Source organism: Gobio gobio, assembly GCF_949357685.1.
Source record: "Gobio gobio genome assembly, chromosome: 3".
In the NCBI taxonomy this organism is placed as follows: domain Eukaryota; kingdom Metazoa; phylum Chordata; class Actinopteri; order Cypriniformes; family Gobionidae; genus Gobio; species Gobio gobio.
Window position 1 is genome coordinate 65,252,751 of NC_137099.1, and position 21,085 is coordinate 65,273,835.

At 37.3% G+C, this 21,085-nt stretch overlaps 1 protein-coding gene across 1 annotated transcript; it reads left to right on the forward strand.

The window, feature by feature from the left end:
• The first annotated feature begins 3,195 nt into the window (after nt 1–3,195).
• nlrp3 (NLR family pyrin domain containing 3) lies at nt 3,196–21,085 on the forward strand. The gene is made up of 11 exons (XM_079813526.1): nt 3,196–3,250; nt 9,802–10,018; nt 10,094–10,237; nt 10,396–10,425; nt 10,567–12,367; nt 13,402–13,575; nt 13,652–13,823; nt 15,896–16,068; nt 16,144–16,317; nt 19,631–19,677; nt 19,772–21,085. The coding sequence occupies exons 2-11, from the start codon at nt 9,817–9,819 to the stop codon at nt 20,314–20,316; spliced, it is 3,462 nt and encodes a 1,153-aa protein (XP_079669652.1). The 5' UTR covers nt 3,196–3,250; nt 9,802–9,816; the 3' UTR covers nt 20,317–21,085.

Consider the following 21,085-nt stretch of genomic DNA (forward strand, 5'->3'; position numbering starts at 1 on the left):
TTTTTTTTCTTCTTGTTATATTGTTTATAATGAATTTATTGAGGAATACTCATAAGGTTGATGTCTAACTTTAGAAAAATAGTGAGGAGGAGGGTAGTGAATGACGTCCTGGGTCACTAAAGACCCGAGGTATGCATTTAAAGGAACACGCCACTATTGTGTAAAATAGGCTCATTTCCCCGCTCCCCTAGAGTTAAACAGTTGAGTTTGAGCGTTTCCGAATCCATTCAGCCGATCTCCGGGTCTGGCGGTAACACTTTTAGCATAACTTAGCATAGATCATTGAATCTGATTAGACCGTTAGCATCTCGCTCAAAAATGACCAAAGAGTTTCGTTATTTTTCCTTTTTAAAACTTGATTCTTCTGTAGTTACATTGTGTACTAAGACCGACGGAAAATGAAAAGTTGTGATTTTCTTGGTCGATATGGCTAGGAACTATACTCTCATTCCTGCGTAATAATCAAGAGCTGTGAGCCGTCCCATGAGTGCAGCGGCGCAATGATATTACTCAACGCCTGGAAATCTTCCATCAACATAACCAGCCTTGTAACCATGGAGACATTTGTGAGTGACGATTCAGAAGATATTTACTTTGGTGCAGATCATGAACCGTAGATTTGAACTACACAAACTTAGAGCCGGTTTAGGTTGGAAATTACCTAGCTGGGGACTATTGGTTCAAGTCATGTCATAAAGATCGTATTTACGAGTTGAACGCACATGAACGCCACCGCAAAGTCGTAAATACCAGTGGGAAGTTGGGAATTTGTACGAGTTGGGGAGAAACATGGCGGAATCAATGGATGCAACTGTAGTTGAATATAATGGGTATTTAGCAGTGACACTGTCAGGCTTTGTCATTTACAACAAAGTAAGCTAGCATTGTAATATAACAATTAGCCTAATATATAACAATACCATTTACAGTGGCTTCATAGATTAACTAAAAACGTAAAAGAATAAAACTCACCTGATGCGCATTCTATGTTCTTCATTTTCTATAAGCAGAGTTAACAAACCTTGCTGTATTTTCGTAAAATTCATTAAAAGAAGGTACACTGCCATCTTGCTCCGACCACATGATGTCGTAAACACGACTTCTCACCTCGTAAATACGAACATCCCAGGAGGACTTGAACCGCTGTGTAATATCATTGCGCCGCTGCACTCATAGTACAGCTCAAAGCTCTTGATTATTACGCAGGAATGAGAGTATAGTTCCTAGACATATCGGTCTAGAAAATCACAACTTTTCATTTTCCGTCGGCCTTAGTACACAATGTAACTACATAAGAGTCAAGTTTTAAATAGGAAAAATATCAAAACTCTTTGGTCATTTGAGCGAGATGCTCAAAGCTGATCTATGCTGAGCTATGCTAAAAGTGCTACCGCCAGACCCGGAGATCGGCTGAATGGAAAACGGTAAAACTCAACTGTTTAACTCTAGGGGAGCTGAAAAATGAGCCTATTCTCAAAAACAGTGGCGTGTTCCTTTAAGGGTTAACAGTCAAACCTGAATACTCCTCGATCTCACTGGAGATATGTGTAATTGGCATTATTGTGGATAAATCAGTATCAGAGACATAAGATTGTTTAAAGGGTTAGTTCATCCAAAAATGAAAATTCTGTCATTAATTACTTACCCTCATGTCGTTCGACACCCGTCAGACCTCCGTTCATCTTCAGAACACAAATGAAGATATTTTAGTTGAAATCTGATGGCTTTGAAAGGCCTCCATTGGCACAATGCACTTTACACTCTCAAGACCCTTAAAAGACACTAAAGACGTCGTTACAAAGTCCATCTCACTACAGTGGTTCTACAATAACTTTATGGAGTGACGAGAATAGTTTTTGTGCTTAAAAAAACCCTAAATAACGACTTATATAGCGATGATGATTTCAAAACACGGCATCATGAAGCTTGGAAGCGTTATGAATCAGTGAGTCGAATCATGATTCGGATCGGGTGTCAAACCGCCAAACTGCTGAAATTTGGCTATTCAAACTGCTGAATCGACTCACTGATTCATAACGCTTCCAAGCTTCATGATGCCGTGTTTTGAAATCGTCATCACTATGTAAGTCGTTATTTAGGGTTTTTTTGCGCACAAAAACTATTCTCGTCACTCCATAAAGTTATTGTAGAACCACTGTAGTGAGATGGACTTTGTAACGACGTCTTAAGTACCTTTTAAGGGTCTTGAGAGTGTAAAGTGCATTGTGCCAATGGAGGCCTTTCTGAGCCATCAGATTTCAACTAAAATATCTTCATTTGTGTCTGAAGATGAATGGAGGTCTTACGGGTGTCGAACGATATGAGGGTAAGTAATTAATGACAGAATTTTCATTTTTGGGTGAACTAACCCTTTAACATATGCTTGGTTACATTTATGATCGACTTTATTTCATATATCAACTCCTTCAGAATTGCAGAACAATAAACCAAACAACAGTGAAGAATTAAATAAGTGGAGAAAGAAATTGTTGCAGTGCATTAATAAAAGGAAAAAGGAAAATCATGATGAAAAGCTATGTAACAAAGAATATATGACAGGCTGAAAAGTCTAAGCTAATTAATAGTCATGATTATAGCCCCCGCATTTATTAAAACCTGCCCTCCCACTCTAAACATATTTTCTGGTGCAACTTATTTATTTATTTATTTTGTATGTTGTGTTCAAATTTCACATAGTCTATGTGATTTATCCATGACATATGGTTTTCTTACTGTATAAATAAAACATGGTTATTGTAGTTAAACCATGCTAACCACAAATTAACCATGGTTTTGCTACTCTAACCATAGTTTAACCATGGTAGCCTATATGTGGTAAAACCGTGGTTATATGAAAGGTAATCAAAAAACCATGGTTACTACACTTTTACTATAATAAAACCATGGTTAATTTTCGATAGGGAAGACCTTAAATGAGCAGGAAGTATTTATGATATCCATAGCTTTGCGGGGGAACAATAAAGGCAATAGTTGTTGAGATCTTCAGTCAATCCCAATACTGGCTTTACAGTCACACCATCAAGTCCTGAAAGGTAAGAAACTGAAGATTAACTCTGATTCCCAGTTGAATATCCTTCATGTTTGACTAGGCCTATATCTGAGAATCAACGCCCCCTTCAGGTGGAACATGAAATCGCGATTTGTGATGTTATTTTGTCCTGATAAAAAGAGGAAACGACGCCATTCTAAAGTGAAAGTAACAGAGGCCAGTACGGGACATGTTTCGTTCGTGAGTGTTTAATATTTCCCAACTTTTGTGTTACTTTTTTCCTCTGTGCCATGTGCAATCTGTGTCTGAGTTTTATGCTGATTAAAACCAAACTCTTTTCATCTTTGTTATACACTCTTTGCATTTACCCAGCGTTATGTCTTAATATAACCTGATTAAAATGCAATAATAGGTTTAACAAGCTGTCATTATACATTAAATGGTTAATACATTTGTTGTCGATCGTTCTGTTTTGCATGCTTTTGGTCTTCAAACTTACTTGAATTTAACCGTTCATGGCTCTTTCACACCAACATAACGTTTTAAAGTTTTAAAGAAAACTAGAGAATAGCAAAGTAAACACCAACACACTATAAAAGGCAAAGAAGACATTAGTCTTTAGAAACATTAGTTTTCCAGCTGATTAATGATAAAACATGGATAGCCAACTAAAACCCTTCCTATACTTTAAAGTGCGTGCTGCAGATAACAGCGCAGAACAGAAAAAACATTATCATCCGTTGGAGTAGATGGAAATATAGTTATCATCATAGAAATAGTTATCGGTGTGGATTGGCTTTTAGATGAGACTTTGGACTTTCCGTGACCATGAGCATGTGTGTACAGTATGTGATCCCTGGTGAAAAAAAGTATACCTGCAGCCAGACTAAATCAGTGGTGTGTTAATGATTAGTTAACTTGAAGTGTGCTATTTTGGAACAACACATTTTGTACTAGGGGTGAGCTGGGCACAACCTAAAGCGGGGTTAGTTGTAACACACATGGTTAAAAAACTTTCCATACATGCCTAGGGTGACGAAACTTAGTGTATTTAGCCTACCATTTGCCATATCAACATTATATAGAGAAGAAACTGTGCCAAAATGTAAACAAAAATCTTTGGAAGATCTCACTGAACGTTTATTTAAAGGGGTGGTAAAACACATTCTTTCGAATGCTTGATTGTGTTTGTGGGGTGCACTGTAACATGTGTTCATGCTTCGTTTTTAAAAATTGCATTATTTTTCATATATTTGACCTTTATTCTACACTGCTCTGTCCCTCCTTGTAAAACGGTCTGATGCTTTCCGGGTTGTATGAAGCCAGTCCCTCAAAAATATGCAATGGGCTCAGATTGGTTAGCTGGCCCAGTGTGTTGTGATTCGCTAACCGCAGTGCACGTTTGTCGGAAACGTCACGCCCCTTACCTTACCGGAGGCTGTGCTTTGGGTAGTATTAAAAACAATGGCGTCAATAAAACCATACCAATCTGAGCCCGAATCAGACCCAGAACATTTTAGTGAAGATGATCGAGCAGAACCTGTTCAGTCCTCAAGAGTAAAGACTGCGGATCTATAGTGATCGCTACTGAATGGCACTGTTACTTTTGTATTTTTAGAACGATTATAGCCAAATATCTGTCGCAAGAACTATTAACCCAAAACAAACACTAAACATTGGCTTTGCTAGTAGCCAAATCACACACAGAACCATGTTTAGCATGCCTGTAGATAAACAATACATAAAAGCTCTAATCAAAGAATCATTTACACTAATGCCAGGTTCGCTGTTGAGATTTTAATGTTTGTAACGTTAGGTGTTCGTCGGATAACGTTAAGTATGAATGAGCATTTAACAGACTGGTTTGCAGAACAGCGTTGTCATCTGTTTACTTCCTTGCTACAATTAACCTATTACAGGAAAACACATCGATGAAAAATAAATCAGACTTACAGGTTGTGGCCCGTAAACAGCTTCTGTTTTTAAATCCAGCTTTCAGGACAAGCCGAGGTGCAAATCCTGCATTGAACTCGCGAACATTGTGGAAGCTTTCCTCCGTGAAATGTGCAGCGGGAGCCGTTGTGCATTCACACACAGGCAGTGTTTGTCTCGCGTAGCTGAACCGCGGCTCATGAATTGCAAATACAGACAAATATTGTCCATTGTGTCACATTTTCCGGTCTTCTCCTCCGACCCCTTTCTGTCTCGTGATTTATGATGGGCATCATATATCTGCGACCTGTTCCCCACTGTCTCATACACACATGCATATAACATGTTGTATGTTAAACGCATTGCAACGCACCCCCATCCCTAGGAAGGCTGAACAGAGTGGACCTGCAATCCGGATGAAAATAACAGCATTTCGTCGGCATTGCAGCAACAACACTCCAGCCTACTAACTATACCACAACAACAGCGATACAAAATGCCCCCCCCCCCCCCCCCCCCTTATTTAATATTCTCGGAGGAGGGGTTTATGTAAATATTGAGTCTGGTGATGTCACCAACCCTGGAGGAATGTCTGTAGTCGCCTGCTGGCCGTGCGCTGTAGTCCTTAGAAATGGATTTCTTTAAAAGCAAATATCTCCCTTTGCTTTAAACTTTGAACATTGTAACTTTCAGATGTTGTTTTTGCTCAAACAGCAACATTACACACTAGCTAAAGTTAGAAAAGTGAAATCGTGGTTTACCACCCCTTTAACCATAGCAAAAGTAAATTTCTTGTGTTTATTTAAAATGAGACAAATCTGATATTATTGTAATCTTATTTCTGTTATTTAATAGTTCTTTAATGCTGAACTAACAGCAGAAGACACAAGCTGGGGTTAATCCCAGTTGTGCAGGCGGGGCATGCTGTCACACAATGAGCCCCTATTGGAACTATGATATTATATTCTATACTTTTATGAATTCTATTGAGAAACCATGAGAAAAAGGTTATTTGTTCAGTAGTTATTCATTAGTATTATGTTTTCAACTATGCTGTATAGCTGTGTTTTGCGGTGTGTTTGTTGGCAAACTCAAAAAATTTGTTTATTTTTAACTATCAAAAAAAGCCTTTATTTGATATAAACAAGTGAATAATTGTATTTTATTGACAAAATATTTGTTTTTATAATATCATTGAACTCCACCTCACATAATTGTACTAGACGTGTGAAATTAATGTGGGGAAAAAATAAATACAGTTACACAAACTGAGGAAGTCAAAAAGTGTATTTTATTTCATGCTAAATTGGAACAACTTATTCAAGTATACTTAGTACACTTTAAGTATATGCCTGTGTAGGACTAATTACATGCTTGATTAGTGGTATTAAAGTACTTTATTTGTGTAATAAGCAGGGTGCAATTTGTTGGGAATTCAAAACAGACACACACATCACAATATTATACGCACACAAATTAACTGGTGTGGCTGTATCAATATGGTAAAATTGAGCCAAAAGACTCAAATAAGAGGTTAAAATCAGATATATTATGCTGTGATAAAACATACCTGTTAATTTTTTTTTAATTGATTTTAAATTTTTTGATGTTATATGTTCAAAATGTTCTCTCTGCTCAGGTTTGAATGAATGTAGAAATTAAAATTAATGCAAAAACGGACACTTCAAATCAACATTTTAACCCTCTGGGGGTCTTCGGGGATTTTTTTAAATGTTAAAAATCGTAGCTACATCGTAATGGTCCGAAACTTGTTGACTTTATTGGTACTTGGTATATGAACACACACAAAAATTGGGGACAGGATTTGAAAAGTCTAAGTGGTCGTAAAAAAAATAGTCACACTCAGGGTCTTCGGGTCAAAAATGACCCCCGTAGGAAATGAATGGGAAATTGGCAAAAATATGAAAATACAGAGTTTTTTTGTGCATACGATCTACAAATCAGCCAGGATACAGAAAAAAAGGACTCAACAGTGAAGGGGTAAATCTCTAAAACATCAAGAGTGCAAAACAGACAACACGCACACACACACACACACAAAACACAATTAGCTTTTGGAATGGCACGCGTTAATTTGTGTGTGCGTGTGTTTTTTTGTGTGTGTGTTTTGCACTCTGATGTTTTAGAGATTCACCCCTTCACTGTTGAGTCCTTTTTTTCTGCATCCTGGCTGATTTGTAGATTGTATGCAGAAAAAAACGAATTTCCCATTCATTTCCTATGGGGGTCATTTTTGACCCGAAGGTCCTGAATGTGACGTTTTCTTTTTTACGACCACTTAGACTTTTCAAATCCTGTCCCCAATTTTTTTGAGTGTTCATATACCAAGTACCAATAAAGTCACCAAGTTTCGGATCATTCCGATAAAGCTACGAATTGTTAATTTTTTTTATAAAAAGCAAGATCCACTATAGTAATAATGTGGTATTGTGTGATGAAAATGCTCAATGTGTCCACCGGATGGCACCGATCTCATTAAAAAAATTGCTTTCATGAGGCCTAGGCTTGACTCAAAAATGAAATACAGCTTTAATAATAAAAAAAATTATATATATATATATATATATATATATATATATATATATATATATATATATATATATATATATATATATATATATATATATATATATATTGTCGCTGTCCGATGAAAACCATGTATGTCCATTTTGCCGATTTTGAGATTTTTCGACGGATTGAATGTCCAGGTTCATTTCCGTATACAGTATGCGTCACATATCTAAATGGCCAATGAAAAGTTGTGAAATCATGAATTATATCCATTTGGTGTCAAAGCTGTCAATCACGCCGCGTATCTCCCGCCCTGTGTAAGCATTTCGCCGGTCTCGCCGGTCTCGTGAAGTTGTTTCATCGAAGCTCAGCACTGGATAGCCGAAAGTACGACATTGAAGCTCTCCACAGTTTAGTTCTAATCTAGTTCTTCACAGATTAGTTTGCTTGCTAGTATGTAAATAAACTCGGTCTCTTTGATAAGATTCAGCCTTTTTTTTCTCAGTCAAACTGATCAAATTATAGCCTGTAATGCTACTGTCATGATTGTCCCTAGAACATGCCTCACTCATACTGCTATCACCGCTTGCAAGAGGCTGAGAATGTCCAGCACGTATTCCTCTGTATTCCTCACGTATTCCTCTGCTGAAAAGCGTCTTGGCCATTCTAATTAATGATCGGAAGAACGCGTATCGACCACCGTTACTGTAAAATATGCACGTATGTCCATTTAAACTCAATTTTGGTCAAATGTGGATTATATCATTACACTGGCAAGAATATGGTTACATGTAAAGATGCCGTACCAAGTATGACAACGCTACATTCAACTGCTTTTGAAATACGGTGTTTTTTTCACTTCCTGAAAAGTAAGCGTTTTGGACATACGTGAGTTTCATCGGGCAGCGACGATATATATATAATTTTTCTTATTATATTCAATGGGAAAAAATGGGTCATAATTATTGCATAAATATTAATTCTTAATCATAAAATTATCTCAAAACACCAAAAAAGAAAAGAAAAAATATTATTGAACAAAAATATATTTCATTGATTTTACTCAAATCTTTTTTTATCTTAATCCCGCCCTCCGGATCATTTTTGACCCAAAGGCCCTGAGTGTGACCCATAAATGAAGACCCCCAGAGGGTTATAAAAAAAATCTAAACCTTGACAAAAAGTAGTCTTTGAGAATGTCTAAGTATAAATCCAAATCCACAACTTAATAAAAATAAGTATTTATGTCTAAAAACACCAGAGAATTTATATTATATAGTGATATAGGAATCTAGTGGTTACAACAGGAATCGAGTGGTTAAATTTTCACTTTTGACCGCGAAGAAGCCAAGTGTGACCCTTAAACGAAGAGGACCAGAGGGTACCATTTTCTGTTAGTATATTTGCAATATACTAATGAAAAGGGAATATGTTTGAAATACAATAAAGTACACTTTTTTCACCATGGAAACATTATCAAAACTGCTTCTGCTCTTATTCTTATAACTTTTTGATATATATTCAACAGTGAAATTAAGGCCTGGTTTTGTTTGGGATTTTTAAAAGTCGGTACTGCATGAATTTATCAAATTATTATCGTTATTATTATTATTTTGTACTCATACCATCATTTGCACATTTGTTATCCTAGTATTTTAGTGCTCATTTCTTATTCATGTAAATTTGTATGTATTATTTCTTTTTTTTTTTCATATTGTAGATCGTACAGAGTCTGAAAAAGACTTAAGAGTGGTGCTGTGTTTTTTGTGTGCTGAAGCTTTGTGTGCTGAAGCTGCCATGACAATGTAATTTCCTGTAAATGATCAATAAAGTATCAACTACAACAACTATTATTATTAGAGGTTCAATAATAGCATTTAAAAAATGGGTGTGGCAAAATATACTCAAAAGCCTATTAATCCTGGAGGAAAACGCAAAAGTTCACAAAAATAGGTGAGCATGTGCAACATATGACTCTAAAGAAGTATGCAAACTGTTATAGAGATTGGACCATACATAATCGGTGCTCTAGCTGTTAAAAAACTTTAAAAACCATGCATTTCCTATGGTAAAATGTCTGTATTGGCTGTAAATGTTTTTTTTGCTCTATGGTTTAAGAGATTACATGATGGCTAAATAAAACATAATGACTTTTTATGCATATGTGCTTAAAGGCCTTAAGTTGCTTGAAATAATAATTGCGGCTCGCAGCTATATTTATTATTATTATTAAGATGCCAGTGATTTAATGATTCACTTGTAAATTTGGAGCAAACTACTTAGCAAGTCTCTGGTCATATATCTCCACTCTTCTGATCTTTTACTAGACTGGGGTAGACAAGATGGCATCTAATCCAAAGCAGCTTCAGGAAGCAGTGGTTGAGCTGGACAATGACAAACCAAAGAGGCCAAAAAGAGTAGTTACGGCTGATGAACTGGTGAGGAAAGATACCAGTGACGGTGTAGATGAGACGATGGAGTGTCATGGATCAGATGAAGCTGTAAAGATAGACCTGCAGAGGAACCAAGCTGAACAGAGCAATGGTAATATAGTAATATGTCAGTAATGTTAAAGCTGTAATGTAAGAAAGTGTGTAAATCTCTCAGTCTCTATCCCAGTGCAGACAATCAGCCCTCCTCACACTGAAGTCAGTGCTGATCTGAAAGCTGAAACTGGTGGAACTGCAATTATGCCAGTAGTCACTGGATGTGTCGTTCATGGCTCAATAATCTTCAACTCAAACCCAACTACTGATGTTATTGGTAAGATTATATTATGCAGTTAACATGTGTCACTATGAAATTGCAAATAGTTTGTAAGCTTTGAGGAAATATGCTTTGTTAGCACTTTAATAGATAAATGATTTGTGTAAAATGCATTTTCTCTGGCTTTATTCTGACGCTTACTGCCATCCTCAAAGGAATAGAGGGACAGACCACTGAAAAACAAGGTACAAAAACAATAGCCACATTTTTATTCTGGTTATAAATTTGACTTGCATTTACATGTGTTACTATTCCCAACATATTGATGATTTAAGGCAGAAGTCATGTTGATTAACAATAATTCTTGTGTATTTGATTTGTTCTAGACGACAATGTCTTGAAAAACATCCTGAAAAAGCACAAAGACAACATGAAGGTCAGAACAGGACGTGTTTTTGAGGGCAAAAAAGAAAACAAAACACATCTCAACAAAGTGTACACTGAACTGTTCATCACTGAAGGGGACATTACAGACGTCTATCATGAACATGAGGTTCTGAAGATTGACCGAGTCTTGAAAACTCCCAAATTTGAGGACACGCCGATCAACTGCAATGACATATTCTGTTTATTGAGGGAAAAGGAGGAGGGAAACATTGTGTTGACCAAAGGCATCGCTGGTATTGGAAAGACGTTCTCCGTGCACAAGTTCATCCTGGACTGGGCTGAGGGAAATGCCAATCCGGATGTGGATTGCATGTTTCTGCTTCCATTCAGAGAGATTAACTTGATTAAAGATAACTCAATTCAAGATGGTAATAAGGTCAGTCTCCATGAGCTTCTGCTAGAATTTCATCCCGAATTGAAAGACGTGGAAAACACCAAGTTTTATGAAAAATGCAAATTGGCGTTTATCTTTGATGGGCTCGATGAGAGTCGCCTGGAATTGAATTTTAACTGTAAGACAGTGAAATGTGTGAATGAGCGATCATCTGCTGATGCTTTGTTTACAAGCATTGTTAAAGGGAAACTGCTTCCGTCGGCTCTTGTCTGGGTGACATCACGACCGGCTGCGGCAAATCAGATCCCTACGGAGTACGTAGGATTGTTCACAGAGGTGCGTGGATTCACCGACCAACAGAAAGAAGAGTACTTCAGAAAAAGGATCAAAGATGAAGCTCAGGCCTCCAGAATAATATTTCACATTAGGACGTCTCGTAGTCTCTACATCATGTGCCACATTCCCGTGTTTTGCTGGATCACGGCCACCGTTCTTCAGGACATTCTTGCCAGAAACAAAGGGCAGGACATTCCCTCGACACTCACCGAAATGTACATCCACTTCTTGCTGATACAGATGAACACAAAAAGCCAGAAGTACGAGAAGAACCCCGAAAGAGATCGCACAAAAGTCTTGGATTCAAACAAAGAAATTATCTCCAAGTTAGCTAAATTGGCATTTCAACAGCTGAAGAAGGAGAATGTCATGTTTTACGAGAAGGATCTGAAAGCGTGCGGCATCAACGCAAGTGAAGAGTCCACAGGACTGTGCGCCGAAATCTTTAAGAAAGACAATGTCCTGCATGAGGTAAAGGTTTATTACTTCATACACTTGAGTGTGCAGGAGTTTCTCGCCGCATTGCACGTGTTCCTCTGCTATTTGAAGCTGGACATGGACGAGCTGGCATTCTTCCTGGAAAATTCACGTCCTAAGAAAGACCAGATGCTGTACATTTTGCTGAAAAAGACGATTGATAAAGCCAAGCAGAGCGAGCGAGGGCATTTTGATCTCTTTCTGCGTTTTTTGCTGGGCATTTCTCTCGAGTCCAATCAGAGACTCCTCGCCGGCTTGCTGGACGAAACGGTGGACAGTAGAAAGTGCATCAATAAAACCATCCAATACATCAAGCAATTGCAAAACAACGACAAGTGCCCGGATAAATCCATCAACCACTTCTTCTGCATACTGGAACTGCAGGACAGAAGCCTGTACCAACAAATCATGAAATATTTGAGGTCAGAGAGCGGCCAGCCGAGAACAATGTCCAACTCAAACTGCTCAGCGCTGGTATATGTGCTTCTGATGTCAGAAGAGGTGCTGGATGACTTCAACCCGAAGACATTGAACGATACATATCCTGGATGCAGGAGACTCGTGCCAGCTGTGAGATGCTGCAGAAAAGCCCTGTAAGTAGAGACAAATGAAAGAAAGTAATATAAAACCTGTTTTATTTTTCAAAATATTCTTTTAAGGATGCGGGATTATGGCAAAAATCATAATCACAGTTATTTTGGTCAATATTGAAATCAGGATTATTTAACATGACTATTGGTAGGCGATATGATCAAAGTCTTATTTCACGATATGATTAATTTTCAATATTATATTTCACAATTGTCAGCACTTATGCAAAAAAGAATACCTGGTTAACTAAATGTAAGAAAAAGGTCCTCAAAATAATTACATAAGACAAGTAAACAGTCAGCAATACAATAAGAACAAAGAAACTAATTACAAACAACATAGTCTTACTGTACACATTAAATATAGATTAATGTATAAAACATACTTAAGTTGTTAAGTCAGTGATCAGTGGGTGATTTTCCTTTGTCATTTGTTGTTTGATTATGATAACAGACTGCAGCAGGTTTATTAGGCTGCTGTCACTTTAAGAGCTAATGCACAGAACGAAAGTGCACCGCTGTGAATGAAAGGAAGGGGATTTGGACAGAATGCTGCAGCTGCACAATAATCATATTATCTTGATTATCTTGGTTTCATAGTGGTTGAAAGCCAAAGACAAAATCTGTTTTATTTTTTTCAACATATTCTAAATTTGGGGTTTTTTTCCTCCTTAGATGTTTTTTTCTTATTTTTTTCCAGCATAAGTTTATTAATATTATTTTTAATATATTGTTTTTTTCAAAATATTCTGTTTAATATTTTCCTTAATTCAGTTTTATTTTGCCCCACAATTTCGTTTTCATTTTTCATGATTCTGTTTTAATAGTTTACATTTTAATAATCAGAAACTGATTACAATGAATAGAATTCATTCAACCTTCTTTAGCTTTATATAAAATATCTTATTTTCCTTTGTCTATATTTCTAGTATATTTGTACAGCAAATTAGATTTTAGGTTAACTTTATTGTGATCTGTATTTATTTAATGTACAGGTAAACTCTTCATGATTAGTAAACATATTGCCATCTTTACAGGTTTGCAGACTGTGGACTGACAGAAACATGCTGTGAAACGGTGGCTTCGGCTCTCCAGTTAGAAGATGGTCCTCTGAGAGAGCTGGACCTTAGTCACAATTTTAGTATCAAGGCAGGAGTGAAGGCGCTTTCTGCTGGACTCAAGAGCCCACACTGTCATCTGGAGACACTGAGGTCATTACCGTGTCCATTGCTGTGTAAATGTTTACTGGCTAGCCTGAAATGTAATGCTGATATTGTTCTCGTTCAGGTTGGCCCAGTGTCATTTTAGCCAGGACAGCTGTATGGAGCTGGTCTCTGCGATCCAAACAATATCACATCGTCTAAAAGAGCTCGATCTCAGCGGCAATGACCTGCAGGATTCTGGACTCAATCATCTCCTACAAGGGATGGAAAATACAGACAGAAAGCTTCAAGTTCTGAGGAAAGTATTGATGATAGTTGAAGCAAAAAAAAGTTGAAAAGTTTAAGCATTTTGATGAAATGCACAAGGAAGATGATAAAACCCACTGAGCAAAGTTATGTCCAAAAGACGTCTTTTCAACGTCTTTGCCACTAGAGGCGTACGTTGAAAAGACGTCCACTGAGGAGCCAGAATGAAAGTTTTTATGACGTCTGTTTTTGACGTGTTCTGCACGTCCGATATAGACGTTCATGGAACCTCAAGGTTAAAAACTAGTAATGTGCTCATTGTGGACATATTTCCCATTTGTAAATGCAAAGCAACTCACAGACAGTGTGTGTTTGTCCAGAAATCATGAAAATAGAAACTTCGCTCACACCTTTAGACACTTTAGACAACTTAGCATCTGTAATTCACACATCTTTGGATGGTGAGAGAATCGTGGGATTCAATCCAGGATCTTCTTGCTGTGAGGAGACAGTGTTTCCCACTGAGACACTGGAGCTGCCCTTAATCACAGACATAAGACACACTTTGACTATTTCTGTCAGACGTCTACAGAAGCTCTTACTGAGAATTAACAGAGCTTTAGATGTTGATGTTTATGTTTCATTTGAAGTCACCATTGTGGTGGGAAGCGTTTGCTTTAGTTGGGCTCTTGGTCCCTGTACTTGAGTTAGCTTTTGTTTGTCTGCTGTAACTGTGTGTGTGAAACACAATAGTTGTGGCTGAGAAAACAAAGACAAAGCGACATCAGGTGTTGTCAGCTCCTTGTTGATGACTAAACTTTTGGAAAGTGATCATTTGATGGTTTTTTTTTTAAGTTTTGTGTGCTTGTTTGGCAAACTTACTTGTGAATGTAATGTACTGGCACCAATAGCATCAAAATGATCACTTGTCCTGAGGGATGATAAAACGGTATGTGCACACAATGTTTTGAGCAAATAGTTCATATGGTCACACACAGACATCAAGATTTTGCATATGATTCACAAAAACGGTGACAATCAAGCATTAGTTTTGTACTATGAAGCTACCCATCATGCATTGCAGCATGAAGCTTTTTTGTTTTGATTGTCACCGTTGTTGTGAAGCATATGCAAAATCTTGATGTCTGTGTGTGACTATGTGAAATATTTGCTCAAAACATTGTGTGCACCTGTTTTATCATCCTTCAAGACAAGTTATCATTTTGATGCTATTGATGCCAGTACTGTTTTCGCAAGCTTATAGTGGAATTAATAAGATATTAAAAAGAAACAACACATGCAAAACTCACAGGCACAACATCAGATGCTTGCTATCTGATGATTTAGTCATCAACTTTCTCAGCCACAACTATTGTGTTTCTCACACACAGTTACAGCAGCCAAAGGAAAGCTAACTCAAGTACAGGGACCAAGAGCCCAACTAAAGCAAACGCTTCCCACCACAATGGTGACTTCAAATGAAACATAAACATTAGCATCTAAACCTCTGTTAATTCTCAGTAAGAGCTTCTGTAGACGTCTGACAGAAATAGTCAAAGTGTGTCTTATGTCTGTGATTAAGGGCAGCACCAGTGTCTCAGTGGGAAATACTGTCTCCTCACAGCAAGAAGATCCTGGATTGAATCCCACGATTCTCTCACGATCCAAAGATGTGTGAATTACAGATGCTAAGTTGTCTAAAGTGTCTAAAGGTGTGAGCGAAGTTTCTTTTATTTTCATGATTTCTGGACAAACACACACTGTCTGTGAGTTGCTTTGCAATTACAAATGGAAAATATGTCCACAATGAGCACATTTGAACTAGTTTTTAACCTTGAGGTTCCATGAACGTCTATATCGGACGTGCAGAACACGTCAAAAACAGACGTCATAAAAACTTTCATTCTGGCTCCTCAGTGGACGTCTTTTCAACGTACGCCTCTAGTGGCAAAGACGTTGAAAAGACGTCTTTTGGACATAACTTGGCTCAGTGGGAATATATATTTTTTTTTTTCGGTGAAACATCCTTTTGACACGATCCATAATTTTTGTAATACAGGATATTAAGTACACTGTATGAGACAGATGTTTGATAGAAGACCATTTTGAAATGTTTTCTTGCAGGTTGAGTTGGTGTAATCTCACTGAGAAGAGTTGTGAGCGCCTTTCCTCGATTTTCAGCTCAGATTTGCCCCTGAGAGAGCTGGACCTGAGTAACAATGACTGCCATGATTCAGGAATGAAGCTGCTCTCTGATGGACTGAAGAGCCCACACTGTCAGCTGGAGATACTGAGGTAAGACTAGGATTTTTGCTATAATTTATTTCTTTGAGAAATGCATTGTTGCTTATCTGTTTTATCTGTCTGTAGGGTGTCAGGCTGTATGGTGACAGTGGAAGGCTGTGGATATGTGTCTTCAGCTCTGAGTTCAAACTCCTCACACCTGAGAGAGCTGGATCTGAGCTACAATCACCCAGGACAATCAGGAGTGAATCTGCTCGACAACAAACTGAAGGATCCAAACTGCTCACTGCAGATACTCAAGTATGTCGTGGGTGTTCCCCAAGATCTATTAAAGTACAATTTAAGACAGACATTTTCTATGTGAATATATAGTAAAATGTAATTTTAAATCCCTGTGATCAAAGCTGAATTTTCAGCATCATTACTTCAGTCTTCAGTGTCACATGATCCTTGAAAAATTATTCTAATATGCTGATTTGCGGCTTAAGAAACATTTATTGTTATTATCAATGTTAAAAACAGTCTTTTGTAACATTATAAATTACTTTACTTTTGACCAATTTAATGCATCCTCGCTCTGAAGTTATAATTTCTGACTGAGCGCAAATTTAAACTTGTATATTCAGACAATGGCTTTAAAAATCACTAACTATGATTCAATGTCTGAATGATTCAATGTTTTTAAATGCTTTTTATTAAAAATCTATCGGTATAGCTGTTTGGAATTGAAAAAAAAAAAAAAAAAAAACATTATTTTAACAATATGTGACCAATAACGGAAATTAGGGGCACATGTCGGTTCTGGGGCATTTTGAGTTATTCACAGATTCTGAAAGTGTAGTCTCCAAGCTTTCCAACGATGTGTAACACATGGAAATCTGATAATATTTGGCGCTCAACCCAGAAGTTGTGGCCATTTGAAGGGAGGCATTCAAAAAGGCTTAAAAGGGAGAAACGATCTCTAAACATTGTGCAGTTCTCACCTGTTCTCACCTGCTGGGAGTGACAATAGGGCTCATTTACATCTCATTTAGATAAGCCATACCTCCTGTAAAGCTCCCCCCTGTAAAGCTGCATGGTTGCACAGCAACGGCATGACGCAATGGGAAAAATCTGACCGCATACTATTAATAACAAAGGATAATGTGCATTGTACATGTCAGTAATTTATCTTTTTTGACTTTTATAAAAAATGATTTAGAGGCTGAAATATGTGAGTTTTATCTTTTTATAAAACCTTTTTTGTCAAAACTCTATTTGAACTTGTGCATTGTAGAACTTGTCCTTTAAAATCTGGCCATCATTTGTAATATTATTATTTTAATGTTTATGTAAACAAAAAGTACATATTGATGCTAATTTTATTTGTTATTTGCTGGTTTCTACATAAAACTTGGTGAATTGATTTCATTGTGTAGCATTAGGACTTTTTGAACAGGATTCTGTGATAACCATGATCATTTTGGTCACTATAATCATGAAATGAAATTTTCATGCCATTTCATCTCTAGTTATGATCAACTATGATAAACTAAAATCAACTTAGGGATGCTCATTACGGTTAATTGTCCCGACCGTCAACCGCCGCTCATTATCCGATTATTAACCGTTAACCGATAAGATTATAATATTGAATTGGCATTAAATAAATATACAATTGAAGAGTATACGTTAAAAAGACACTTTTTTCCACTGGTTTATTTTACTGTGCAAACCGCAGCATACAGAACAGATCAACAACAACATCAGAACCTGGATTCACATCTTCACATTTTCATGCACCTGCAGCGTTTCTGATAACAGAGAAAAACAGAATAAAATATAAATAAAAAGCATAAAATAAATAGGCCTACACTAAATATTTTTCACTTAAATAATTAACAAATTAAGATGACAGAATGAAAACACTGAATCTGTTTGAAGCTTTGAAGAACCGGACTAGTTTTTTTCCCCGTCTTAAGTTTTTTTCATCATATAAAAATAGCAGGCCTACCTCAATTGACTGTTTTTTTTTCTTCTTTTTTTTAAAGTAGCACTAAGTGGTGCGGGGGCGTGGGAAGTGGGGGTGCTGCAAAGGATTTCAAAGGATTGTAAATGCAATGCCAATTTTTGTACATTTTAAGTGGCCCATTAAAAAGTATATGTTTATTTATATGTTGAATTATGTTTTTAAAACACACATGAGGTCATATTGTGACCATTGTGGTGTGTGTGTAGAAAGAGCTATAATATTTCCTCCAGTGGAGAGCGCCTTTCTGACGATTCCGTTCATTTCTGAAGCTCATTCCGCTCAGCGCCGCGCGCTCAACCCAGAACTCCCTCTGTGACATGCTGGATCAAATATAGGTCTATCTGAAATAAATAATAAGGGGTGCCCCTGACTAAAGTTTTTTTTCTTTTCTAGTTGTTCATATAAGCCGTTGTTCACGCGGCGCCACCGCCTCCATGTCATTGTCTGTTATAGGCTATTTGCTTATTATTTATTAAATCCGGGCAATTTGGTTGATAAAACATAGATAAAAATTAAGATACAATTTATACAAAACGAAATTCACTTTAAAGATAGGCCTTCAACAAAACAAAACTTATTTAAGTGTTATTGAACTTATAGACCCCTGTCTTCTGACATTATGCATCTTATGTGTCCTGTTCACTTTTCAACGTAAATTAAATTAAAAATAACATTATAATATTTAAACTGAAACTAATTACGTGTTTTAATGGCTACAAGTATAGTAGGCTACAGTACTGAGAAATGTCATGTCGGAGTGGATTTGAGTGCACGTCATTTTACCAGTGAGCAGTTCATGAGTGAAGCTTTGCTTTGCTTTGCTGACATGCTCTGGTAAGGTAGGCAGGTTTTTTGCGTTCATTTTTATTTCATGTCGCAGTGCAAGCTCGTTTTTTGTATATGACTGTGTAAACTGTCTGAACTAACCCTTTAAGCCGATTTCATTGTCGCTCAGATCATCTTCAGAATCAGTGAGCGTTTGTTCATAAGCATCTGGCTTGTCGAAAAAGTACTTCAAAACATTTTTGGTGTAATGGCCAGCTCGTCTGCGATAATCTTTGCGGCGTCCATCTTCATTGAATTTTGATATCAGCTAGAGTCGGCCAGAGCTGCACAATAAGTAGCCACGCTTCCCTTGGAGGGCGGGGGCAATAACAAAAGAAACAAAAGTCGGCTTTTCCACACACAGACAATGACACGCCCTTACTGCGTGCTAGAATCTCCGAAAAACAAGCCGAATTCAAACTCAAAATGTACGCTTTTAAATATACCAATAATGCTCTCTCAAACACGGAGAGGCTTCTTCGTGATCTCAACTAACAGATTCTGCAAAAAAAAACAAAATCACCAATTTGGAAAAAAAGCGCTTCTTTCTCATTTTGCTCGAAAGTTGTGCTGCTGACTTGTGTCACTGGTTTCCGTGACGGGTCACATATAAGGTCAATATTGTTTAGGCAACATGAGGGAAGCGATTACACATTACCAGATCGACTTTTAATTTGTGCTTCATTCATCCATTCCTTGTAAATCAAACATATGGTCTTTTGTTATTACTTGCTTTCCTTAATTTCCTCTTCTTCTTCTTCATTGACTTCTCTGCAGAACTGATCCTATGGGTGAACACTTCATGAAACCAGGGATAAGAAAGTGTAAGTGAATCATTCTCCATCTTTCTATGTTTCTCTGAAGTGTCTCTCAGATGCCTGATTGAAGTTTCTAACTGAAGTGTTTTCTGTCTCACAGATGCCTGCCATCTCACGTTGGATCCAAACACAGCTCACGTTCAGTTGTGTCTGTCCGATGAAGACAGAACAGCGACATTAGTACAACAGATGCAGCCGTATCCTGATCATCCAGAAAGATTTGAACCTGTTGAACAAGTGCTGTCTAGAGAGAGTCTGTCTGGCCGCTGTTACTGGGAGGCTGAATGGACGGGTATGCAGGGGACGGTTGGAGTGACGTACAAGGGCATTGCGAGGAAAAACGATGATCTTAGTTTTGTGGAGGCCAGCGGTCAGCTTGGAAACAATGATGTGTCATGGAAAATTACATGTGGATCTCATCCATATGTTTCTCACGCTACAGAAGACATTAATATAAAGACTATGACCTCTTGTTCAAGTAAGAGAGTAGGTGTTTATGTGGACACAACAGCTGGAGTTTTATCCTTTTACAGTGTCTCTGACACGCTCACGCACTTGTACACGTTCCTCGCGTCTTTTAAAGATACTCTCTATGCAGCATTCAAGGTGGAAAGCGACTCTGTGTCCTTTTGTCAGATGTTGTAACTGAAAGCTGAAAGTCTCTTTATCTTACAATTTGTGCACATTTATTGGCATCTTGTTTTGTGCTGTGTGACTGAGTAGATTTTATGCAGGTAAATGCAAAGCTTTCACGTTTTACTGTAATTGTTTAACAATTGAACCACGTTTTCAGAAAGGATTACTGCTTTTGGATTAGCCTTTTTATACATGCAAAAGCTTTATTTTAAATGCTTTTTTTGTTATGAAACATGCTGGGAGTCATTCCTGATAGAAACCTTAAATGAGCAGGAAATGTACATAGCTTATGAGGAGGGAATAATACAGCAATATTTTGTTTAGATTAATTCTTATCCAATAATGGATTAAAGTTTCGGGTGAAAGATTAATTTAATGCCCTGTTTCATTTTTGGAAATGCACAGTTTTGAAATAAGAATTCAGCGCCCCCATCAGGCCGAGGGTGAAAATGCTATTCTTGTTTGTCCTGTTCTAAAGTGAAAGTAAAAGCATCCAAGAACTGCATGCCAGGTGTTGTGTGAGTGTATTATTTACTGACCAACTTTTGTGTTACTTTTATCAAAAAAGCCACGTGAAAGCCATCTAGGTGTCCGGGAGAAGTTTCCTGGTGGGTATCTTTCAATTATTTTAAAAACAAACAACTTATTTGATACAAATAAAACTGCAATCTGCATCCATACACTGTTTGTCACAAGTGTGATATAAAATGTAAAAATAAGTTTAATAATCAATATTAAAGTGTATAAATGTAATTATTAATAAAATGTTTGTCTCTTT

Excerpts from the sequence above, each read along its gene's own strand:
- nlrp3 (XM_079813526.1), top strand. The coding sequence starts at position 9,817 with ATGGCATCTAATCCAAAGCAGCTTCAGGAAGCAGTGGTTGAGCTGGAC. Across the intron at positions 10,019-10,093 it reads CCAAGCTGAACAGAGCAATG|TGCAGACAATCAGCCCTCCT; the intron begins GTAATATAGTAA and ends TCTCTATCCCAG. Across the intron at positions 16,069-16,143 it reads TGTCAGCTGGAGATACTGAG|GGTGTCAGGCTGTATGGTGA; the intron begins GTAAGACTAGGA and ends ATCTGTCTGTAG.